At 36.8% G+C, this 20,058-nt stretch overlaps 2 protein-coding genes across 4 annotated transcripts in view; one reads left to right on the forward strand and one right to left on the reverse strand.

Annotated features, from left to right (window-relative positions):
- wol (Dolichyl-phosphate beta-glucosyltransferase wollknaeuel) lies at positions 1-4,958 on the forward strand. The gene is made up of 8 exons (XM_089870062.1): positions 1-339; positions 601-772; positions 895-941; positions 1,434-1,595; positions 1,679-1,849; positions 1,918-2,069; positions 2,908-2,993; positions 4,476-4,958. Exons 1-8 carry the CDS (start codon positions 274-276, stop codon positions 4,595-4,597), a joined length of 978 nt encoding a protein of 325 aa, XP_089726188.1. The 5' UTR covers positions 1-273; the 3' UTR covers positions 4,598-4,958.
- Positions 4,941-20,058, reverse strand: part of RhoGAP102A (Rho GTPase activating protein at 102A) — a 26,564-nt gene continuing 11,446 nt past the window's right edge. For 2 of the 3 annotated variants that reach the window (XM_089870059.1, XM_089870060.1), the window contains 10 exons: positions 13,643-13,815; positions 11,421-11,571; positions 11,031-11,326; positions 10,778-10,949; positions 10,628-10,683; positions 6,920-7,070; positions 6,682-6,830; positions 6,269-6,451; positions 6,097-6,197; positions 4,997-5,756 (listed from right to left, as the gene is read on the reverse strand). In XM_089870059.1, coding sequence (XP_089726185.1) covers positions 5,159-5,756; positions 6,097-6,197; positions 6,269-6,451; positions 6,682-6,830; positions 6,920-7,070; positions 10,628-10,683; positions 10,778-10,949; positions 11,031-11,326; positions 11,421-11,571; positions 13,643-13,815 — 2,030 coding nt within the window. In that variant the 3' untranslated portion in view covers positions 4,997-5,158. Of the gene's footprint in view, positions 5,757-6,096; positions 6,198-6,268; positions 6,452-6,681; positions 6,831-6,919; positions 7,071-10,627; positions 10,684-10,777; positions 10,950-11,030; positions 11,327-11,420; positions 11,572-13,642; positions 13,816-14,743; positions 15,638-20,058 lie in introns of those variants that run through there. The other variant, XM_089870058.1, reaches the window with a different exon arrangement.

A 20,058-nucleotide genomic window follows, 5' to 3' on the forward strand; every position in this document is an offset into this window, starting at 1 on the left:
GGTTAACGCAAAGGACACTCCAGTGGTAATTTTCTCAACTCAATGATACAGACGACAGGGGAGTGGACTAACAACATATGGTCATTGGCTGAATAATAAGTTTACTTTGCTACTCTCATGATTTTACTCTTGTATATTTTTAGAAGCTGCAGCTTATCCTCCATGGTGTCATAGGGTGTATATCCTCTATGGATTAACGGCCCGATTCCCAAGGCGGTAGAAAAAAGGGAAGACGTGTATCTTCCTAAAAGTTGCGTTTTTCATGTAGAAAATATGGATTTAATTGGATTAATCCTGTTCTTCCTTTGCCTGGGGTTCTTAGCACTTCTCGTCTTTGTGGTACGTATTATATCCGGCCTTAATTAAATAGAATTTACAAGTTAAAATGTAAATCAAGTCTTTGTCCACCTTCATTGACCAAGGCTTAAGTTGACAAGTGAAGTGATGGTTTCCGCATTAGCCAACCATGATTAGGCAAGCGTGACGCGTCCTAATTTTGATTTATAGATTAGCATTTTTGATTTTGTTGCATTATTTCGGTGTTTCTGCGAGTTTTCCTTCATTTTATTTTTGGTTTTTTTTATTTTTTATACATTTTAGATAGTGATATATATCACCAGCAATTCCAAACCAGATATTGTACGTTATGATGATGAAAAATATTTTTACAATCCACAAAATTCTGATGGAAAAGAAGCTTTCCCTGACCTTTTTCAAAAACCAAGCGTATTATTATCTGTGGTAGTTCCATCCTACAATGAAGAAGAAAGATGTAGGTTTACAAAGGCTTGAAACACTGATAAGATGCCTAATCTTTTGACCTAATGACCTATAGGGTTTTAAATTTTAAAAATAGAATAGACCTAAACTATTTGTTTTGTTTTGTCTTGACAGTACCAAAAATGTTGGATGAATCTGTCATCTTCTTGGAAAATAGAAAAGTAAGTTTCTTTTCTTTTAACACCAGGTGTTACTTGTCCTTGAATGATATCTTTAAAATTAGCTTATACCCTGTTTAAAAATGATATCAGTACTTCCAAAAACGGATTTATGGGATAAGAACGTCGGAGTTAGCGAATTCACTCCCCATCCTCGCATACTTTATTGAGAAACTTCGTCTGCTTATATTTTGACTCCACCCACAAATTCTGTATATAGCTACTTCTAGAGATCGAATTTGTGGGTTGAGTCAAAATATAAGCAGACGAAGTTTCTCAATAAAGTATGCGAGGATGGTACTAGAGGCTAAAGCTACGATCCGACGTTCTTATCCCATAAATCCGTTTTTGGTACTTCCTGATGCCATCCTGAAATTTAATTCAATTCCAAAACCAAACCTTTTGCCTTTCCTTTACTTTTATTTAATAATCAAAACTTAAATCACAAAATTTAAATTTAAATTTAATAAAACAAGTTGCCCAATTTGTGAATAGGAAAAAGATCAGAGTTTCACGTATGAGATAATAATTGTCGATGATGGCAGCAAAGATTCTACCACTGATGTGGGTCATAAATATACACGAAAATATGGAGCGGACAAAATTAGAGTTTTAAAATTAGTCAAAAATCGAGGAAAAGGTGGAGCAGTTAGATTGGTAGGTGGTGTTATTGACAGAGAAAATTATGGTAAAAAGGTCACGAACTATAACAAAAAACCTTTTTATCTCTTTCAAAAAAGGGTGTTCTGAGCTCTAGGGGGGAGAACATTCTCTTTGCTGATGCTGATGGAGCCACAAAATTCTCTGATTTAGAAAAATTAGAAGAAAGTTTTAATGATTTGAAAGACAAAACTGATAGTGTGGTGGTTGTTGGTTCCAGAGCACATTTAGAAAAAGAAGCCGTTGCTACGGTAATTGACAACCGTAAACTAGTGTTTAAGGATTCATTTTTAATTTATTGTTACTTGTGTATTTGTAGAGGTCATTTTTCCGAACCATCCTTATGTATGGTTTTCACTTTCTAGTCAGTATGTTTGGTGTAAAAGGCATTAGGGACACGCAATGTGGGTTCAAATTGACTACAAGACAAGCTGCGCGTCGTATATATCCATCTTTACATGTAGAAAGATGGTATGGGTTTGGTATTTTATTTATTTTCGTTAATTTGGCATTTTAGAAAAAAAAAGTGTTTGCAAAATGTTCAGTTTGCACATTAGTGAAGTCCAGGTTTGCAAAATATTAGGTTGTGTTTTTAGTGAAGTCTAGGTTTGCAAAAGTTAGATATGGATTTTAGTGAAGTCCAAGTTTTGCAAAAGTTAGCTATGGATTTTAGTGAAGTCCAAGTTTTGCAAAAAATTAACTATGTATTTAGTGAAGTCCAAGCTTTGCAAAAGCTAGCTATGGATTTTAGTGAAGTCCAAGTTTTGCAAAAGTTAGCTATGGATTTTAGTGAAGTCCAAGTTTTGCAAAAAATTAACTATGTATTTAGTGAAGTCCAAGTTTTGCAAAAGCTAGCTATGGATTTTAGTGAAGTCCAAGTTTTGCAAAAGTTAGCTATGGATTTTAGTGAACTCTCAGTTCAGCTTTGCAAATTAGTGAAACCCATTTTTAAATTTTGGCGTACACCTGCGCACTGTAGTTACTGATTAGGTATAATGAAAGGACCGGCGTGCAAGGATTTTTCGCGTTAATATTTAAGTTTGATGAGTAGTATTTGGTATTAATACAGTTTTATCAAAATCCCGTGAGTACATTTTCCTAATTAATTAGAGAAATAGGTTCTAATCGCGTTTACTGGAAAGATAGTGAGGGATTTTTTCTTAAGCCTTGGTCGATCTCATCATGAACGTGCTTACCACCTACCTCATTCTGGCCTGGGAGGGGGTGGCTGGGCGGCTTTTATCGTGTTGGCAACGTGGCAAGCACATTTCAAACGTTAAGCCTTGGTATTCCTTTATCTCTTTGTTAGGGCCTTTGATGTAGAACTATTATACATCGCGAAGCAGTTAAAAATGCCAATCAGCGAAGTTGCCGTTCACTGGACTGAGATTGAAGGTATTGTAATATTCGTTTTCTTTTTATAATTATGCACTTGCATTGTTTTTGCGAATTATCTGCGTTGGTTGTTGAAAGATAAGCTTACAAACCTTGGTATCTAGCACGGTGTATACCAAGTACTGTTGCTTGGTGTTGGTAGTTGCACTTAATTTTGCCAACAAACGTCGTTTTCTATGATAATTAGCGGCAATTGGCTTTGGTTGAAATTGTGAAAGCCAGTTTTTGAATGGGGAGCATGTTTTGGTAGTTTCCTAGTGGTATTATTCCGTTTCATTGTTTGAACATTCCGGGACATATTTGCGGGTTTCATTCAGTAATTTCTGTGTTACATTTGATGGTTGTGGCACAGAATTGTTCGCACATTGAATACATTGTACTGTTATGTTACCTCTAATTTTCCGAAAGCAAATTACCTGGTTTTGTTTGTTCCCCTTTTGGTGGTATTTCATTATTTACCAATTCCTTCTTAGTTTGGGATACTTTTAGAATTTCTGCATGTAGAATTGCTGCTTTTCTATGACTATGTAGCATTGCTGCTTTTCTATGACTATGTAGCATTGCTGCTTTTCTATGACCATGTAGAATTGCTGCTTTTCTATGACCATGTAGCATTGCTGCTTTTCTATGACCATGTAGCATTGCTGCTTTTCTATGACCATGTAGCATTGCTGCTTTTCTATGACCATGTAGCATTGCTGCTTTTCCATGACCATGTAGCATTGCTGCTTTTCCATGACCATGTAGCATTGCTGCTTTTCCATGACCATGTAGAATTTCCGCTTTTCCATGACCATGTAGCATTGCTGCTTTTCCATGACCTTGTAGCATTGCTGCTTTTCCATGACCATGTCGAATTTCCGCTTTTCCATGACCATGTAGAATTGCCGCTTTCTATGACCATGTAGAATTTCCGCTTTTCCATGACCATGTAGAATTGCCGCTTTTCTATGACTATGTAGAATTGCTGCTTTTCCATGACCATGCAGAATTGCTGCTTTTCCATGACCATGCAGAATTGCTGCTTTTCCATGACTATGCAGAATTGCTGCTTTTCCATGAGCATGACTACTTTTCTATGACCAATGTGACCCTGTAACATTTGGTATCCTCTCACCACTTTTCCCTATTATCACTATGGTAAACCTCAGTTACATCGGGTCTAACTTTATCATAATGCATTAATTGTATGGCCTCGTAAACATTCACTGGTAGTAGTTGCACCTTCCTTGATCTTGCACTGTTGCACCTTCCTTGATCTTGCACTGTTGCACCTTCCTTGATCTTGCACTGTTGCACCTTCCTTGATCTTGCACTGTTGCACCTTCCTTGATCTTGCACTGTTGCACCTTCCTTGATCTTGCACTGTTGCACCTTCCTTGATCTTGCACTGTTGCGTGGTTGATTTTCAAGTTGTTCGCTGTTTAAACGAATTACATTATACAACGAGTAATGTAAGAGGGTTGGTTGGTTGGTTTGTAGGATCGAAAGTTGTGCCTTTTTGGAGTTGGTTGGAGATGCTACGAGATCTCCTTCTAATCTGGATTAAATACAGGATTGGTGCTTGGAAAATCGTTCCTTCCGAATCTCTAAAAAATGATTAAATCATATCTAGAAAAAAACGTTTTATAATTACTTACCATTTTGGGTTCTTTTGTTCGAGCCAGCGAAAAGAGCTTATGATTTTTTTTCGCTTCCAACGGCTTTACGGTGATAAACTCTTTAAAAAAGGCGCGTATTGCGGTGTGCGCTTGGTAACAAAGGCGACTACGATCTCAAAATTCAATCAAGTTGAAATTTAGCGCGTAGATTTCCTTAAGCACGTTCCATTTTTCGGTTTTTTTTTACACAATTGAGGCATTAGCTTTTATTTTCGCGATAATATTAAAATTTGTAAGTGACGTTGTGGTTGGATAATTTATATTTCAAATGTTTTCAATTCGGATTAAAAAGTTTAAAATATTATTTACGTTTTTATGTATATGCCAATAATCAATGGTATATACCCTCACGCAAAATTTATTTACTGGTAAATATTATACAATAGACATTAGAAAGAATATGTACAAATATATTTTTTTCTTTTCTGTTTTTGGTTTTGTTCGTATATATATTTTTTTTTTAAATATTTAATCTTCTTTTTAAAAATCAAACATTCATATTAATCAATTCAAAGTGCCCTGTTCGGTATATTCCGACGCGATGATTTCCCATCTTTTCCATCTTTCATTTTGAAATCTTACGGCAGACGCGTTATTGGACCCTTTAGATTTTCGTCGAATTGAATTGTCCGAAGTTATTAAGATTGAAGTTAAATTTTTGGCTGCCGCGATGGGTGCAGTTTGAGAGGCCATGGGTCTCTCTTCGGAACTATCTCTTTCGTCATCATCACCTCTGGGATGTAACAAGGCAGACGTTGACGCGCTCTTTTCGATCTTATTCTTTCTTTCGTTGACTTTGATCGAGTAACGAATTCGTTCCCGTCGTTGTGGTTTAATTGGGCCCACGCCTCCTCCGCTGTCTTCAACTCGTAGTTCGGTTTTGATTGGTATTATTTTCTCCGTGGCGTTTGTACGACTCCAAAAATGGCTGCGTTTTTCCGAGTTACTTCTACTGCTAAGTCTGTCTGGCGCACTGCGACTTGGCGAATCTTCCGCCAAGGTCAAAGGTCGAACGTAATCAATGTCGTTGACGGAAATTCCAGGGATGTTTTTGGCGGATTCGATGAGGCGATTATCCAATGAGTGTTCTAGAGTTTCATTTCTAAAAGATTAAATTTGATATTAGGCCTAATTCCATGTTGTTTCGAATCTATCCGAGAGTTTCAAGGGATGCACCTTGCGTTACGTAGTAGGGGGTGTGTCAAGAACTATGAAGTTGTAACTGCTCAATGTAAACGTAGACGACTCGGCGGATGGAATAAACGGTAGGAGCGTGTCAAGGTCTATGTTTTGATGTAGTAGCGTTACTATTTTTCTGAAGTAGTGATTGGGTAGTGTCACGTGACTAAAAACGTGGACGATGCCCATTCCCAACGCTACGAAATTCACGCATGGGTAGTAGGTACATCCCTTCATACGTTAGGTGCGTTAAAAGAACTTACTCCAGTTGATTATGAAACCTCCATTTCATCACAGCGTCTAACGCCTCAGGATCCTCAATTTGTAATCGACGATAAACTGCATCCAAGTCATCGGCCATCACCTGCATTTACCATCGATGGAATTATAATACCATTCATTTGGTACTGGTTATTAGGGAATACCGAAACAAACCTGGAATAATTTCCTGTGATTTTCGATGATGTTTCTTATGACTAGTATAACATCGCACCGTTCTTCCGCTCTGGCGTTATTTTCAACCAAAAATTCTTTACCCTTTCCACTGGGTGAAATGCGGAGAATATTTGGGCCGAATAATGTTGCCAAATTTTGGGCGTCCATTCTGTTACCGACCAACTATTTAAAAAAGAAAATAAAAATGTTATAAATATGAAACGTTTCTGGGAATTTCGAGGTGCAGCTATTCACTAGTGAAAATAGTCTACACTGTTTTTCAAATTTCACGAGATTCCTTGATAAATATTAGAGGCTTTCAGTGTTGAAAGCTTTCACTTGTTATTCTTTTCACTCGTGATTTATCGCCTTTTTTAAACTAAAATATTGTTTTATTATCGTGACCTACGTACCATTTCACCATCGGGTGTTTTCCGATCTACGGCATTCTCAACCACTTTACCCAAAAAGTTGGCGAGAGCCCAGAGGGTGTCCCGATTATAAACTGGCAATAGAGAAACTAGTAATCTTTGGGTTTCTAGTTGCTGAGCCGGTCGAAATCCTTTGAAAAAATATATATAATTTATTTAGTTTTACGACTCTTAAAAAATTCGGCAAAAGTAGTAAATTTAAAAACAGCTTTTGGCTCACTTAGCGTATTAAGAAGTGGCGTGTAGAGGTCCCGCGTTAAAAGCGGTTCTGGTAGGTCACGAAAATATTCTTTTAAAAGTTGGGCCACGTCGTGAGGATGGTATTCCGAATCTAGTTGAACGTCTTGCCCGCTATCTAAGTCCTCCCGTAACTGGAAATATATATAAAGAAAAATTCCAGGGTTTAATTAAATGTTTCGTAATTAATTTTAAGTATAATATGAAAATTAGTAGGTGTGGGTTGCATTGCGTTGATTGCAGTAGTTGTACCCACTCAGATACGCAGCAATCCAAGATGACCTCCATATGACGTCATCAAAATCCAAGATGGTGGCCGTGACTTCATTTGGAGACCATCTTGGATTGCTGCATATCTGAGTAGGTACAACTACTGATTTCTGAAGCTGCCTTGGCAGGGGAGAGCCAACATTTTCTACTGGAGCGGAAGCAAAATGGTTGCCTAATGTAGAAGCGGTGACCTTTATGGCCGCCATTTTGCAAGATGGCGACGGATTGAAAAAATCTTTCTTGGAGCGTACCTACAACTTAAGAGTAACGTCCCTGCAAATTTTCAGCTTTCTAGGTGACGCGGTTTGGACTGGGCGTTAGTTTTCAGTCAACTAGGCATACAGATATTTTACTTGTATTGACAAATTATCGCTAATAATGAACCTAATCTCAATTTAATTATTTCGAATTAAGTCTGCTATACTTCCTTATCCCCAAATTTCTTCTGCAAGGTGAAGACGTTAACGTAAACAAACCTGTCAACCCCCCAAAACTTAATGGCAATAATTGTAGCAACAACTCCTTTAGCACCTAAAATGTATTTTCTATCTACATTACTTCGAAGGTTTAAGCTGAAAATACCCCTTGTGGTAATTTATATAAAGCAACGTGGTAAGAGGAAGGGAAGGCTGGGGGGTATAACCGTCATCTAGCCAGCCAACTTAGCATTTTCATTGATTGCGTTGGAAAAGGAGCAAAAAAATTTAAAATAATAACGTGGTAGAGTTCTTTTTCTATACGCCAGGCGAAAAACCTTGTGAAGTCTTCCGACTTGGTGATTGCCTCCCCTATAACTCTTCTAGTTTCCGTTACCAAGTGTGTTTAAAAATATCCCTGGCAGGTATGGATACGCCGAGCCTCGCACCCTACCATACCCTACCCTACCCAAGTTGCCTTTCTTGGCCCATACCCAATTTACTTTCAAAGAGGGGGAAAGAAAATCTATTGTTTTTCGTGATACACTGTATGGACTAAACAATCCGGGACTGATCACATTTTATATATGTTTTACACCATAGACCAGTATCAAATTGAGGGTCGTAGCAAGGTATTAACCGCACGATTTCCGGTGACGTAGTACTCGCTATAAACCACGCCTTCAAACCAGAATACTTAAGCCTAGTTTAATCTTTTTTAACTAGGACTTAACTGATTATGCGTTTGAATTAAACGGGAGGGGCTTCTAGAGAAAATGTACAACAGACGCGCGTCATCCGTGACATTTTGCGTCACATGACGTTCTTCTTGCGAATCACAACGGCGCGACTCTCTCGGGTACATTCGAACAAGCTGATCAAGCCACGACTAAGCTTATTATACATTCACATATTGTAGTTAAGTTGTTATCCGTCTAAATGAAAGAAACACGTGTCCCAGTGTGATTAGTCCGTGCCAGTTAGTTACAACTAACAAACTTTCTTTCGAGGCTACCGAGGATGCTAGAGGTTTGTTAGCCTAGATTTTTTTTAGTGTTTTTAGGTAAATTTAAATGAGGTTACGATACGTCTCTTTCCACCCTTGCTCGCGCGCGGGGCAAATTGGTTTTGGCACCATTTTAGTTCACCCCTTTATTTTTTTATGAAATAAGTTTTGTGGTCTAGGCCAACGTAATCATCTAGTTTGTGGGTTTGTTTTAATGAGAAGCCAGGAGGACTCTTTGCCAGCCAGCTAGGCCCAAGGGGACATCGAACTATATTTCAACGAATATATGCATAATTTGGGACTTATCTGACATAATAGGGTTGGCTACAATTTGGCAACAATTGCTCAAAGACTTGAAATGTAAAGAAACAACATTCTAAGCCGTTGAATGTAACAAGTCGTATTTGTCACATTTTTTTGTTCATCACTTTGACACGATGTTAACTAAAGTTCATAAGATATGTTCCAAAAGTTTGTCACTGGTAACTTAGAAACTGGAGCTTGTCATGAAGCGAGTGACGTAGGTCATAGGTTCGAGGTAAAGCGACGCCTAGTGAGGCGCTGTTAAAGGCTTAGTACAGACTAAATAGAAAGGTGGAAGTCCTGCAAAATTTACCACCGAGTGTAGGGATTCAATTCTTGCTTCCGTCGTTCTCGAACTAGCTCGAGCTATAAGTCTCTAGTATTACGAAGTATAGAAAGTGACATACTTATGGAAGGAACATATCTCATATACATATGGTATCGTTTTTCAAGTAGCCCTTTACTTCATCCCAGTATATTTCGTCTGATATACCGACCAGAAGTTTGAAACTTCCGATATTACACCGCGTATATCACAAGGGGTCCCCCTATTTAGCCTCCCTCGATTCGAACGAAGACACCACCCTTTTCAAAAATATTAAATTTCATAACGTTGGCTCGAATCCAAGCAGTTACCGACAGAGTTGAACTGCTAAAAAAGAGCTACTACCCAACGTTAGCGGCGACCAAAAAGTGTTTTCTAGGCGGTTAACGGCGAATTCATCATTCTAATTACGACTCTTGTTTTAATTTTTCTTCCCCCACCACCAAGAAAAGGGACATTATACTATTTCGGACGAAATAACCGCCCAGGCGAGGTTAACGCTAGTCAGGGCTAGAAGCTCATGACGCGTTACTTTTAGTGTACTCAGGCACAAGTATGACAAGTGTCTCAGCGATTTTTCGCTGACGCGCTAGAACAAGCGACTTTCTGGGACGAATTCAAAATAAACAGCAGGCTGATGCTTTTCCCCTGCCCTCAGTTTCTTAAATACAAATTTAGATGCGCGGGAAAATATATATATACTTTTCTTAACTGTTTCCCTCCACGCTACACTTATCGCCCCAAACATTTTCGACGCTTACGCTAGACAAGATGGCGACGACTTAAGTTTATCATACAGCGGGGTTTTTACTACAGACTAATTGCGTTTTTGACGTCATTAGAGATAGTTACGGCTCTTTTGCCTACAGAGGAATTATGATATCGTTGTTTACTTATTAAAAGTGGAGGTTATGCCTGAGAGGTGTAGAAAAACCGTTATCAAATTCTTGTAATTTGTGTTACGCGCTAGGAACTATTGGAACTTGGGAAGAGCATAACTTCATAAGATATGTTCCATAAGTTTGTCACTGGTTACAAACTAGAGCTTGTCATGAAGTAAGGGAGGTAGGTCATAGATTCGAGGTAAAGCAATGCCTGGTGACTGGGGCGCTGTCAAAGGCTTACTTAGTACAGACTAAATAGGAGAAGATGCAAGTCCTGCAAAATTAACCACAGAGTGTAGCCAATCAGCTCCCGCTTGTCGTTCTCGAACTAGCTCGATTTGTAAGTCTCTACCATTACTAAGTATAGGTAGTGTCACACTTATGGAACATATCTTATAAACTTATGCTAAGACTTATTGGTACACGAATAACATTTTTAAAGGGAAGATAACAATTAAGAAGTTTAAGTAATTAACGTATTTCTTACCTGTCTCACTCTCTTTTTCGAACTGCTCACTCTAAATAGTCCCAATGTATTTAAACCTAAACCGAATCAAAAGTAGAAAACGAAATTTGGTTTTTTTTCTTTGACAATGTAAGATGGAATTCAATCACTGAGGCGAAAAATTGGGCTTACCATAATTTTCTAGATGTCTAAGGCAGGATTTTATGACTTGAGGAACTTGTGGTCCACTACCATAGAGAAGTGACTTGAAAAGGGGTCTGTCATCTCCGGTATTTAGACTTTCTATTAGACCACCATCCGAATTAGGTCGTAGACTTGGTAGGGACTCGGATGAACCACTTTCCTTTTGAATAAATTATTATTTATGTTAATTTAAGGTTAATTATTTTTATTTTTTTGCTTAATTGGGAAAAATTATACTGACTTTATTTTTGACTTTGTATCCTGTACTGTCCATGGCGTCATTTAAACTCTCGCTCCTTCGTCCAGCGAGAAGAGCTTCGGTGTTAAGACGCGATTGGTCCTGGTAGACCTGGAAACTGCCCGTTCTCTGTCGATATGCCCGGTCATTTTGAATGCATTTACTAATAGGGATTCCAAAAACCCGACTTTCAGACGCTTCCTTTTCTTTTTGACCTTTGCCCTCGAAGATACTCGTGGTAGCAGCCTTTCGACGTAACAATGCCGGCCTTCGTTTAGGTTTTTCAACATTGGACACTTCTACCGGAAGAATTTTAAGTTAAGGTTAGATTGAGTTCAGTTATAGAATTGTTTGTCAAGGTTTGAATTGTTTGTGAAGGTTTTTTTAACTCGCCTTTGGGAATGTCACACGATATGCCCAATGATTTTAACTTGGCCAATGCTACTTTCTGATACGCTGTTCTTTCAATTTCGGACAGTTGTAATAGGTTAACTTGGTCTAACGTTACGCGTTGACCACAACTGGACTTCCATCGGTAATTACCCTGTAAAATTAGAAAGACACGGGTTAGGTGGATCATTTTATGGGACAAATGCGAATCTCAAAGAAGTTATTAAATAATCCATCCGTGGTCCAATGAGAATGTAAACTATGATTTATCGAGCTGATAGTTGAATCCAACTGAAGTAGAAAACCCGCCAACAAGTCCCTTATTTACTTCCACTTTAACATTTTTGTCGCCCAGGGACCTGGACATAGCTTATTTGAGTGCAGCAAACTCCAGAAGATTAAGTTACACTTGGTTTCTAAACTAAAGCTATTCAATCGAATGTCTGCCATCCCAACTCCGATGTTACTATTTTTAATTCATGAATAGCAATTTTAGTAGAACTTTAAGATCATCTGTTTCAAATACCCATGATGGAACTGAAATCGTATCTTTGTTACTATTTTTAACCCATATTACTGCGGCCATTATCATAAAAATAAAAAAAAATCTTTGAAGTCCCTATACGTTGAATTCACCAAACGACTTTGTTATACTTTAAAACTTCTCTCCGTGCAATTTGTTATGAAGGCAATTTTGACACTAACGCGTTCGACCCTTGACGCGGTAGCGTAGCTTCCTTTTCCCGAACTTTTCTTTAGAAACTTAACAAAGTTCCTCCATCGTTTGCAGTTTCAAGTGTCCCACTTTTTAAAATTGCGCTTCACGAATGGATGGCTTCTCTCATTTCTTGGTATATACGTTAATTCTTTAGTTTGCCACCATTCCGTATCTTTCAAGAATTACCCAGTTTTCTTCGCTGTATTATTCCAGAGAGGCCAATAACCTCAGAATATAATTGGTAATTTTGTATTTATGTCCCATTAAAATCTTAATAAGTCCTAAATAAGACCTACCTAAATTTATTTCACGTTTCATATCAAATATATGAAGAATAATTTCACGAGACCACGTGATACTATGTTCTATAATTTTTATTTCAACCGAGTTGTTTTTTTATTTTCCAAAGTTTATTTATTTATTCATTCATTTCTTAATAAGCTTGTACTCCAGTTTCCCCTAAAATGATTTACTCCTTGTCTTATAACTAAAAAGACCCAACTTCAAAATATTTTCTTAGTTTCGCTTCAATCTTTTTATTCTAAAACATTTTCCAAGAATTTTCTTGATTTACTAACTGCATTAACTGGGCTTATAGACTAAGCAAAATTCACTCCTAACACTTATTTACAGGGTGTTTCAAAAAAAGGGTAGTAGGACCTGAAGTATATTGATTGGGATGGTTCTAAGGGTAATAAATTTTGAGTCGAAAATGTAATATCTATGACATTTTTGCATAAAGGCCAGCTTTTACAAGTTATGATGATTACAGTGTCCATATTTGTAATACCCTGTATATATGAGAGCTCGTTTGTAGCCCAAGTACTTTCTAGTAAGTTTACGACTGCGTATAAGCCAGGGATAATATATTATAGAATTAAGTCTGCTCGCGCTAAATTTAGTTTGGAATGCTTAAGCCCCCCAAATAACTATCTCTTGTAAAGAGAGTCGGAAGAGAATTATTATTATTGTTGTTATTATATACGGAGAGTACATTTGGTTTCTTAGGAAACATTCGTTAACCGTATTATTGATCTGTCCCTAACGAGATGAAGTTAAAAACTTAGCTCAAACACGACGTATCGGAATTTCTATTATAGAAATGTGTTACTATAACCCTGTAACGTGTAAGTAACGGTCTACCGTAGGCGCTTTTACGTTTGAACCATTATTTATTCTTCTTAAATTCTAATATCTATAGACTCAGGCGCTAATATAAGTTTTTTTCTTGACAAATGGAGGAAAGAAGATAATTGCAGATTTTAACCTCAGCTACCCTAAATTTCAAAATATTTTGAATATATTATTTTAATAAATAGCAAGATTCTAATGAAATTAAGATCTATACAAACATTTGCAAATAAGTGGAAAATTGAAACAACGCTAGTGAAATTTTAAGCTTTTTTTGCTTAAAATTTCGTACTAAATTGTAACTTTATCCATTGACCAATCAATAATTATGGAATAACTTAACGGGTATCTCAAAATAATGACGAAAGCTTCTTACCTCCGGAATCCATAATCCAACGTGACCCGTTGATATTCTGCTTTGGGATTTGGCCCTAGCTTTCCATAATCTCTTTGGCACGCTAGCTAAGCGACTGCTAGACTTGGACGGCTGAAGTTTGCCTTGCTGCATGACCACGTTGCTACTGACGTTCAGCCGGTTATCGCTAGATCCTTTGGAGAGGAGAGAAAACAAAAGAGAAAGGGTTATTAGAGGAGTTTGGAAGGACTCTGACGTGCGTACTCTCCTCTTCCCTAGCTCAACATTCCTATTCGACTTTAGTAGAGTCTACTACTCGACCGTCGAGGCTTATTTCCAGCCCACGTACTCTAAATTCCACGCACGATTTATACGGAATGAGATGAATTGACCATCGTGGACATAACAAAAAGTTACACAAAGGTTGCTGCTTTAATCCAAGGTGAAGGGCCTCCAAGCGATTATCGCAATGGATACGTCTAACAGTTCTATGGTTGGTCCTGGGTCAGACTGTACATTATTTTTAATCAATGTTACTTTGGGGAAGGTCCTTTTAGTGTCCTTGGTCTGGGCTGCTGGCCTCTAGGGTTTTAATTATATAGAGGATGTTTCTTAACTCTGTCTATATGGGCTCTGTTATAAATTACTTCGTGAAGTACTTGTGATTGTGGATCAACGGGATGTTCTGATAGGTATAGGATAGTTTATTTTATTTTTATTTCACAATTTTTTAATTTTATTTATTGAATAAAAATTATATTTATTTTTTTTTCTTACTGGCTGAAGGCACAGATATTATACTTAAATGAAAAATCAAGTCGAATAATTGAGAAACTATAGTTATACTAAACATAAAATGAATAAAAATTATATTTAAATTTTTTTCTCTGCTGGCTGAAGGCACAGGTATTATATTTCCATGAAAAATTAAGTCGAATAATTGAGAAACTAACTTAAAAGTTGGCATTATTCACATATTTTTTTTAAACAATTTCATTTTTAAAATGCTAAAACAATTAGATAATCAACCTTTAACAATAATAATAAAAATAGGTTTACTATTTGTTGATGAGTTTGATAATAATGCGATAATTTTTTTTTTTAAACAATTTGAAAACTTACCGGTCAGTTTCTGGCCAGTCTTAGATATCTGTTGCACACCGAACGCGAGCGAAATAATCTCGAAGACCGTTTGCTTCATGTCTCTCTCCAAAATAAATCACAGTTTGTTTTAACTAAAATTCACTGCACTCGCGTCTAAAAGCTAATAACTTCTTTGACAAACTCATAAACCTTTTTATCAATAACTTCCCGCGTTCCGGCAACTCCTTTGAGTTAAACCGCGGGTCTACAAAGTTAAGAACAATATTTTAAAAAACAAAATAATGTCACAAGAGCGGCGATATTAGCGACAAAGTTGTTTCTACTACTTAAGATTCTGAATGTATGGTTGCACCAAGTCTCTATCTCTTCCTTTTTGGTCAATCGTTCTTGGGACAGATCCAATTTAAAATCCTTTTTTAAAAAAAAAATATCTTTCCCATTAATTCCGCGGTTGTAAAGAGCTCCGCCCCCTTTTCTACGTAAGTTAAAAATGAGAGACCTCTGGTGTTAGGCACCTGAATTAAAAAAGGGGTCTTCAAGGACTTTTAATGAGATTCGAAGAAATTGTCAATGTTTACATCTTGGCATGTTTTAAACATTTCCTTCCTTCCTTCCTTTCTTTCTTTGATTAGACGTTTTTATTAACTCTAGTCAAGTCAGGTTGTCCTTGCCATTGGATAAAGATATCTTTTGAAATACCTTCTTGGCAGCGAGTACCGAACGCGGAGCTGGTTTTTTTGTAGATTATAATTTAATTTCCTGGAAGTAACTTACAAGTAATAGACAAGAGGAGTTTCTGTGTGTGTCTTCGTTTCCACAGTTTTCTACGTATCATCGGTGATACTTGCTTTCTTTTTAAGTTTTATAAAGGGATGATGTGTGGCTGGGTTTTAAGTATGATTTTTATCTACCTGCAAATTAACTCAGGATCATGTAATTTTAATTGGGCGAAGATAATTAATATCAGACTTCAACTTTATTTTACTTGTGAAAAGCATATATTATCCTATGAAAAACATTAACATGTACAAAAATGGGCCAAGCCTCGCTTCGTGCCCTCTCCGCCGTAAAACGTTCTGAGATCCCATGTAGAGCCAAGTCTGCCTTTGTTCTCATTCAATCGCCAATTGAACAATTATGTTATAAATTAAGTCCTTTTCCTAATTAATAACCAATATTCTTTGACTCTATCATTATTATACATCTTTGTTCGTATCAAAAATATCGTGACTTGGCAATCGCAGATAAGTAATATTAAAAGCAAGTCGAGGGGATATTCACTAAATCGTTGCCGATTTTAAAATAATCGAAGGGATATTCACTAAATCGTTTATGGTCGAGGGGATATGTACAAGTTTATAAGATAAGTTATGCATAACCCTATTTACAAGTTTATAAGGCGAGTTATGCATAACCTTATGTACACCTGCGCTTGCCAAGTCACGATATTTTTGATACGAACAAAGATGTATAATAATGATAGAGTCAAAGAATATTGGTTATTAATTAGGAAAAGGAGTTAATTTATAACATAATTGTTCAATTGGCGATTGAATGAGAACAAAGGCAGACTTGGCTCTACATGGGATCTCAGAACGTTTTACGGCGGAGAGGGCACGAAGCGAGGCTTGGCCCATTTTTGTACATGTTAATGTTTTTCATAGGATCTCACTTCTTTTTGTAGACCCTCTCGTTATACTTCGGTAGTTATATTAAAACAAGACCCTCTCGTGGTAATTCGTTTGCCAATATAATCGCTAACGTTTGTCCATATTTACGCTGAATTACCCCTTTCGACCCGCAGAGAATATGCAATAAAGATTGTACGCGATATCCTAATAAAAGAATGTAGCATCAGTTACGACACTTTTCTCTTAAACTACTACTCCTATTAGCTTTAATATATATTTAACTTTCGGTTAACTTTGGACCATTAAGTCCATTTATCAAGAACACACACTATTTCTGTTGAAAAGACGGCAGCGCCATCTAGTTTTAAAATAAAGAACTAAAGAACAATTTTATAAAAATTTCGGGATGTTTTAATTTTTCTGTGCTTTATAAAATAAATGAAAACTAAATCCTGAATTTTAAGTTTCTATCTCCTCTAGAAGTACCTTAGAATTTTGATGATCGGTGAGTGAGTGAGTGAGTGACAAAATAAGGTAAATTTCACCTGCGATATTTCGAAAAGTATATAGGGTAGGAACTTGAATTTTGGAAACTATAGCTACGATTGACAGTCCTCGCGGCATGCAAAATTTCAGGCTCTTACCTGTACCCATCACGAAGTTACAGTGGGGTTAAAAGTGCCACGAGTTGCTTCGAGAAAAGGATGTCAGTGCTCGACTTGGCTGGGAGCACTGCCGTGCTCCCAGATTTTAATTGATGAGTGGAAAGTTTGAAATAAATTTCCACGACCAATCAGATTGGTTTGATAATATCACGTGGCGTGGTACTTTTCACGCCCTAAGAGATATTTGCACGTGAAAGCATTTATTTTATCAATTTGATCGAAACCATGAATAACGATCATAATATTGACTTGATCAGATTTAACATGATAATACAATTCATATTTGGGCGCAAAACACTTTGAAAAATTCTTTTTGAACTTGACAAATATATCGTTAATCTTTTCGTTGACACCAAGTTTTATTGAAACATTGTCCATCATCCCGACATTACATCTACCCTTTAAGAAACAAATTGTCTACTGTCTTCGTTCTGTATCGCTCACCCGGTTTGAGCTGGTCTTACTTTTACTCAAAATAGTTTTTCGCAGGATTGGTTGGTTGGGTCTTTGAGACTTTGACGTCTATGATGGGGTGAGGGTCCCGCTTGGATAACCCTACAGGTTTATTTTTTTTTTTAACTTCCGAGATTTCTACCTATAGCTTGAATTTCTTAGACTTATCCACGGGTTTCATCAACTTTTTCCATGGGATCTCGACCATTTTGGGCTAATTATTTCCTGCGTACTAAGGTAGCTGTCTTGCCTAAAGATAATTAGTTATGGAGATTAATGACTTTTTGGGGTTTAATTTTAAAAATGGGTTTTTTATCATGTCGTGGAAAGTGTGCTAAGCTTTAGTTTTTCATCAGAATCAGTTAATCTAATTCTCTTTAAGTCATTTAGGATTAAAATACCCAATTTAGGATGTTTAAGACCGTGTTCAGATGGGAGCTTGTCAGATTTTGGTGAGAATAACATTCGGTAAAGAGAATTAAGGGTTTTGTTATTATTGACTATAAAAACACTTTTCTCCTAAAGTTAATGTACATTAGTTTCAAAATGGTAACGTATTCTTATTGACATATACTATTTAAGGGTTATTTCGTCGCGAAATTTCAGTAAATTGATTCGAGCAAATTGAGGAGTTCATTGAAATTAAAGGTTACGATTTATTCAATTGTATTTTTTAACCAAGGCCTGAACCTCTATTTTTGTAAATTTTCAACTATTCATACTGAACATTGGTAGTTCTTGGCCAAAAGCCCGTTAAAATGTTTGATTCCTTGAAATTGATTCGAAATTGCGCCAATAGTATGTAACAATAGGGTATCTATATTATTGTGCATTTCTATGTTGACATGTGTTGGTAAATTCGTGTTAAATAATGTTGATTTAAAAATACCTTTGGCAATCCATGCTATTGTTCACCGTAAGCTAAAGAAATCGACAGTTTATAGGAATTTATGTTCATTTCCAATATAACATATGGGCCCAAAACGTTTTGAAGAATTTTCAAGTATCTACCGCTTATTTTTTCTCATGCTTTTAATTGGCTCTACGCCATTTTGCTGCCATGTAAGCAAAAAATGCCGATGAAATTCTGTAAAAATGTCGGTAGAAGTATTGGGGCAGTCTTCCGGTTGTTGTCAAATAATGCAATTCAATATAAATGCCAAGTTTCCGTCTCGCAATCCCGTGTAATCTTGACGTATTCTTCGTGTAAATGTTACTCTATTGCCTACCTATCGAGGCGCAAGTCACTATAAAGAAACCTTGCACACTGGATTTCACATTCAGGAGGTTTTCTTTTTGCATTGAATTTGCATTTGTTATCAAAATGTTTCTGTAGTTTTTGTGAGATTTGAAAACGGATTTTGTGTGATTGAAACCCCAACAATTCAATTTCACACATGAATTTATCCAAAACCGAGGTTATTAGCTTCCAGTTGATTTGCTCCATACGCCTCAATAATTCACGAAGTATTTTTGTACTTATTTTGTACACCGGATGTAATCCATACCACGTGTCTCACTCACACTTCACACTACATAATTCCACTTTGTCAAGGGTTGTTGAGCGGAAATTTGGTCAGTTCCCTTGTGGTCTACAAAACGTTCTGACTTTGCCTTCGATGTTGACTAACCCGTGTCCGGAAGTGGACTGGTAGGTGACTTATCCCAATTCCATCGTATTCCTAACCCATGCACCATCCGTACAAACCTCAAACTCATCTTAACCTCAGATTGATCTATGACCCCAATTAGCCTTGAAACTCTCAAATAAACAAAAGTAGTACCATAAGCCGAGTCCTTGTATTATATAGACTGAACCATTTTTTAAAACGCAGCCTGAGTCAAAAGTGTCACCAAATTTCTTGTAAATTCACTCCATGGTGTAGACATCTCAATTCACACTTTACTACCTGAAGAAAAACACGCCAACTTCCTTCGTGACTAACCTGAAACTATTACGGCGCCAAGACAAATACTACCTCGTAGCTGTAGTTTTTGTATGGAAACGTACGCAAATGCCAGTTTCGCAATGGAAGCATTGGCATTCTGGTACAGGGTTGGGGGCCTAGTATTAGATCAAAGGTAAAATAAAAAAAAATTACCATTGCATACACGTATCACATTCGACCTGAAAACCAAAAAATATAAACTAGGCCCTAGTAGAGTGTAATAAACCAAATATTTCATTGATTATTCAACATAGATCCGTTAATTAAAGGAAAAGCTCAGGTAACCTAACATAATACCATAAAAGAAAGGCCTTTTTCTAAATATAAAAGGTAAAATATATATTTAAAAGAATAAATGATCTCTTATTACAAAATAATTAGCATATAATTAGTCTTAAAAATAATCAAGGACTACTGCGCCATCCGCCATTTGTTTAGTGGCGTCTGCTAGCCAGAACCTACCTTACCCTTGCCTCTCTCAGCCTGTGAGAATTCAACCAATTCCGTAGGAGTAAGTGGTTCGATTTAGCAGACGCCACTAAACAAATGGCAGCCCAGTAGTCCTTGATTATTTTTAAGACTAATAAAATGTTAATTATCATTTTTAATAAGAGATCATTTATTTTATTTTTTAA

Source organism: Phalangium opilio, unplaced genomic scaffold (genome assembly GCF_054372755.1).
Source record: "Phalangium opilio isolate 3A_F unplaced genomic scaffold, DU_Popi_V2 ptg000031l_1, whole genome shotgun sequence".
In the NCBI taxonomy this organism is placed as follows: Eukaryota; Metazoa; Arthropoda; class Arachnida; order Opiliones; family Phalangiidae; genus Phalangium; species Phalangium opilio.

Coding starts and splice junctions, on each gene's coding strand:
- wol (XM_089870062.1), top strand. CDS start 274: ATGGATTTAATTGGATTAATCCTGTTCTTCCTTTGCCTGGGGTTCTTA. Junction 340..600: donor TAGCACTTCTCGTCTTTGTG/GTACGTATTATA, acceptor TATACATTTTAG/ATAGTGATATATATCACCAG. Junction 1,850..1,917: donor AAAAAGAAGCCGTTGCTACG/GTAATTGACAAC, acceptor GTGTATTTGTAG/AGGTCATTTTTCCGAACCAT.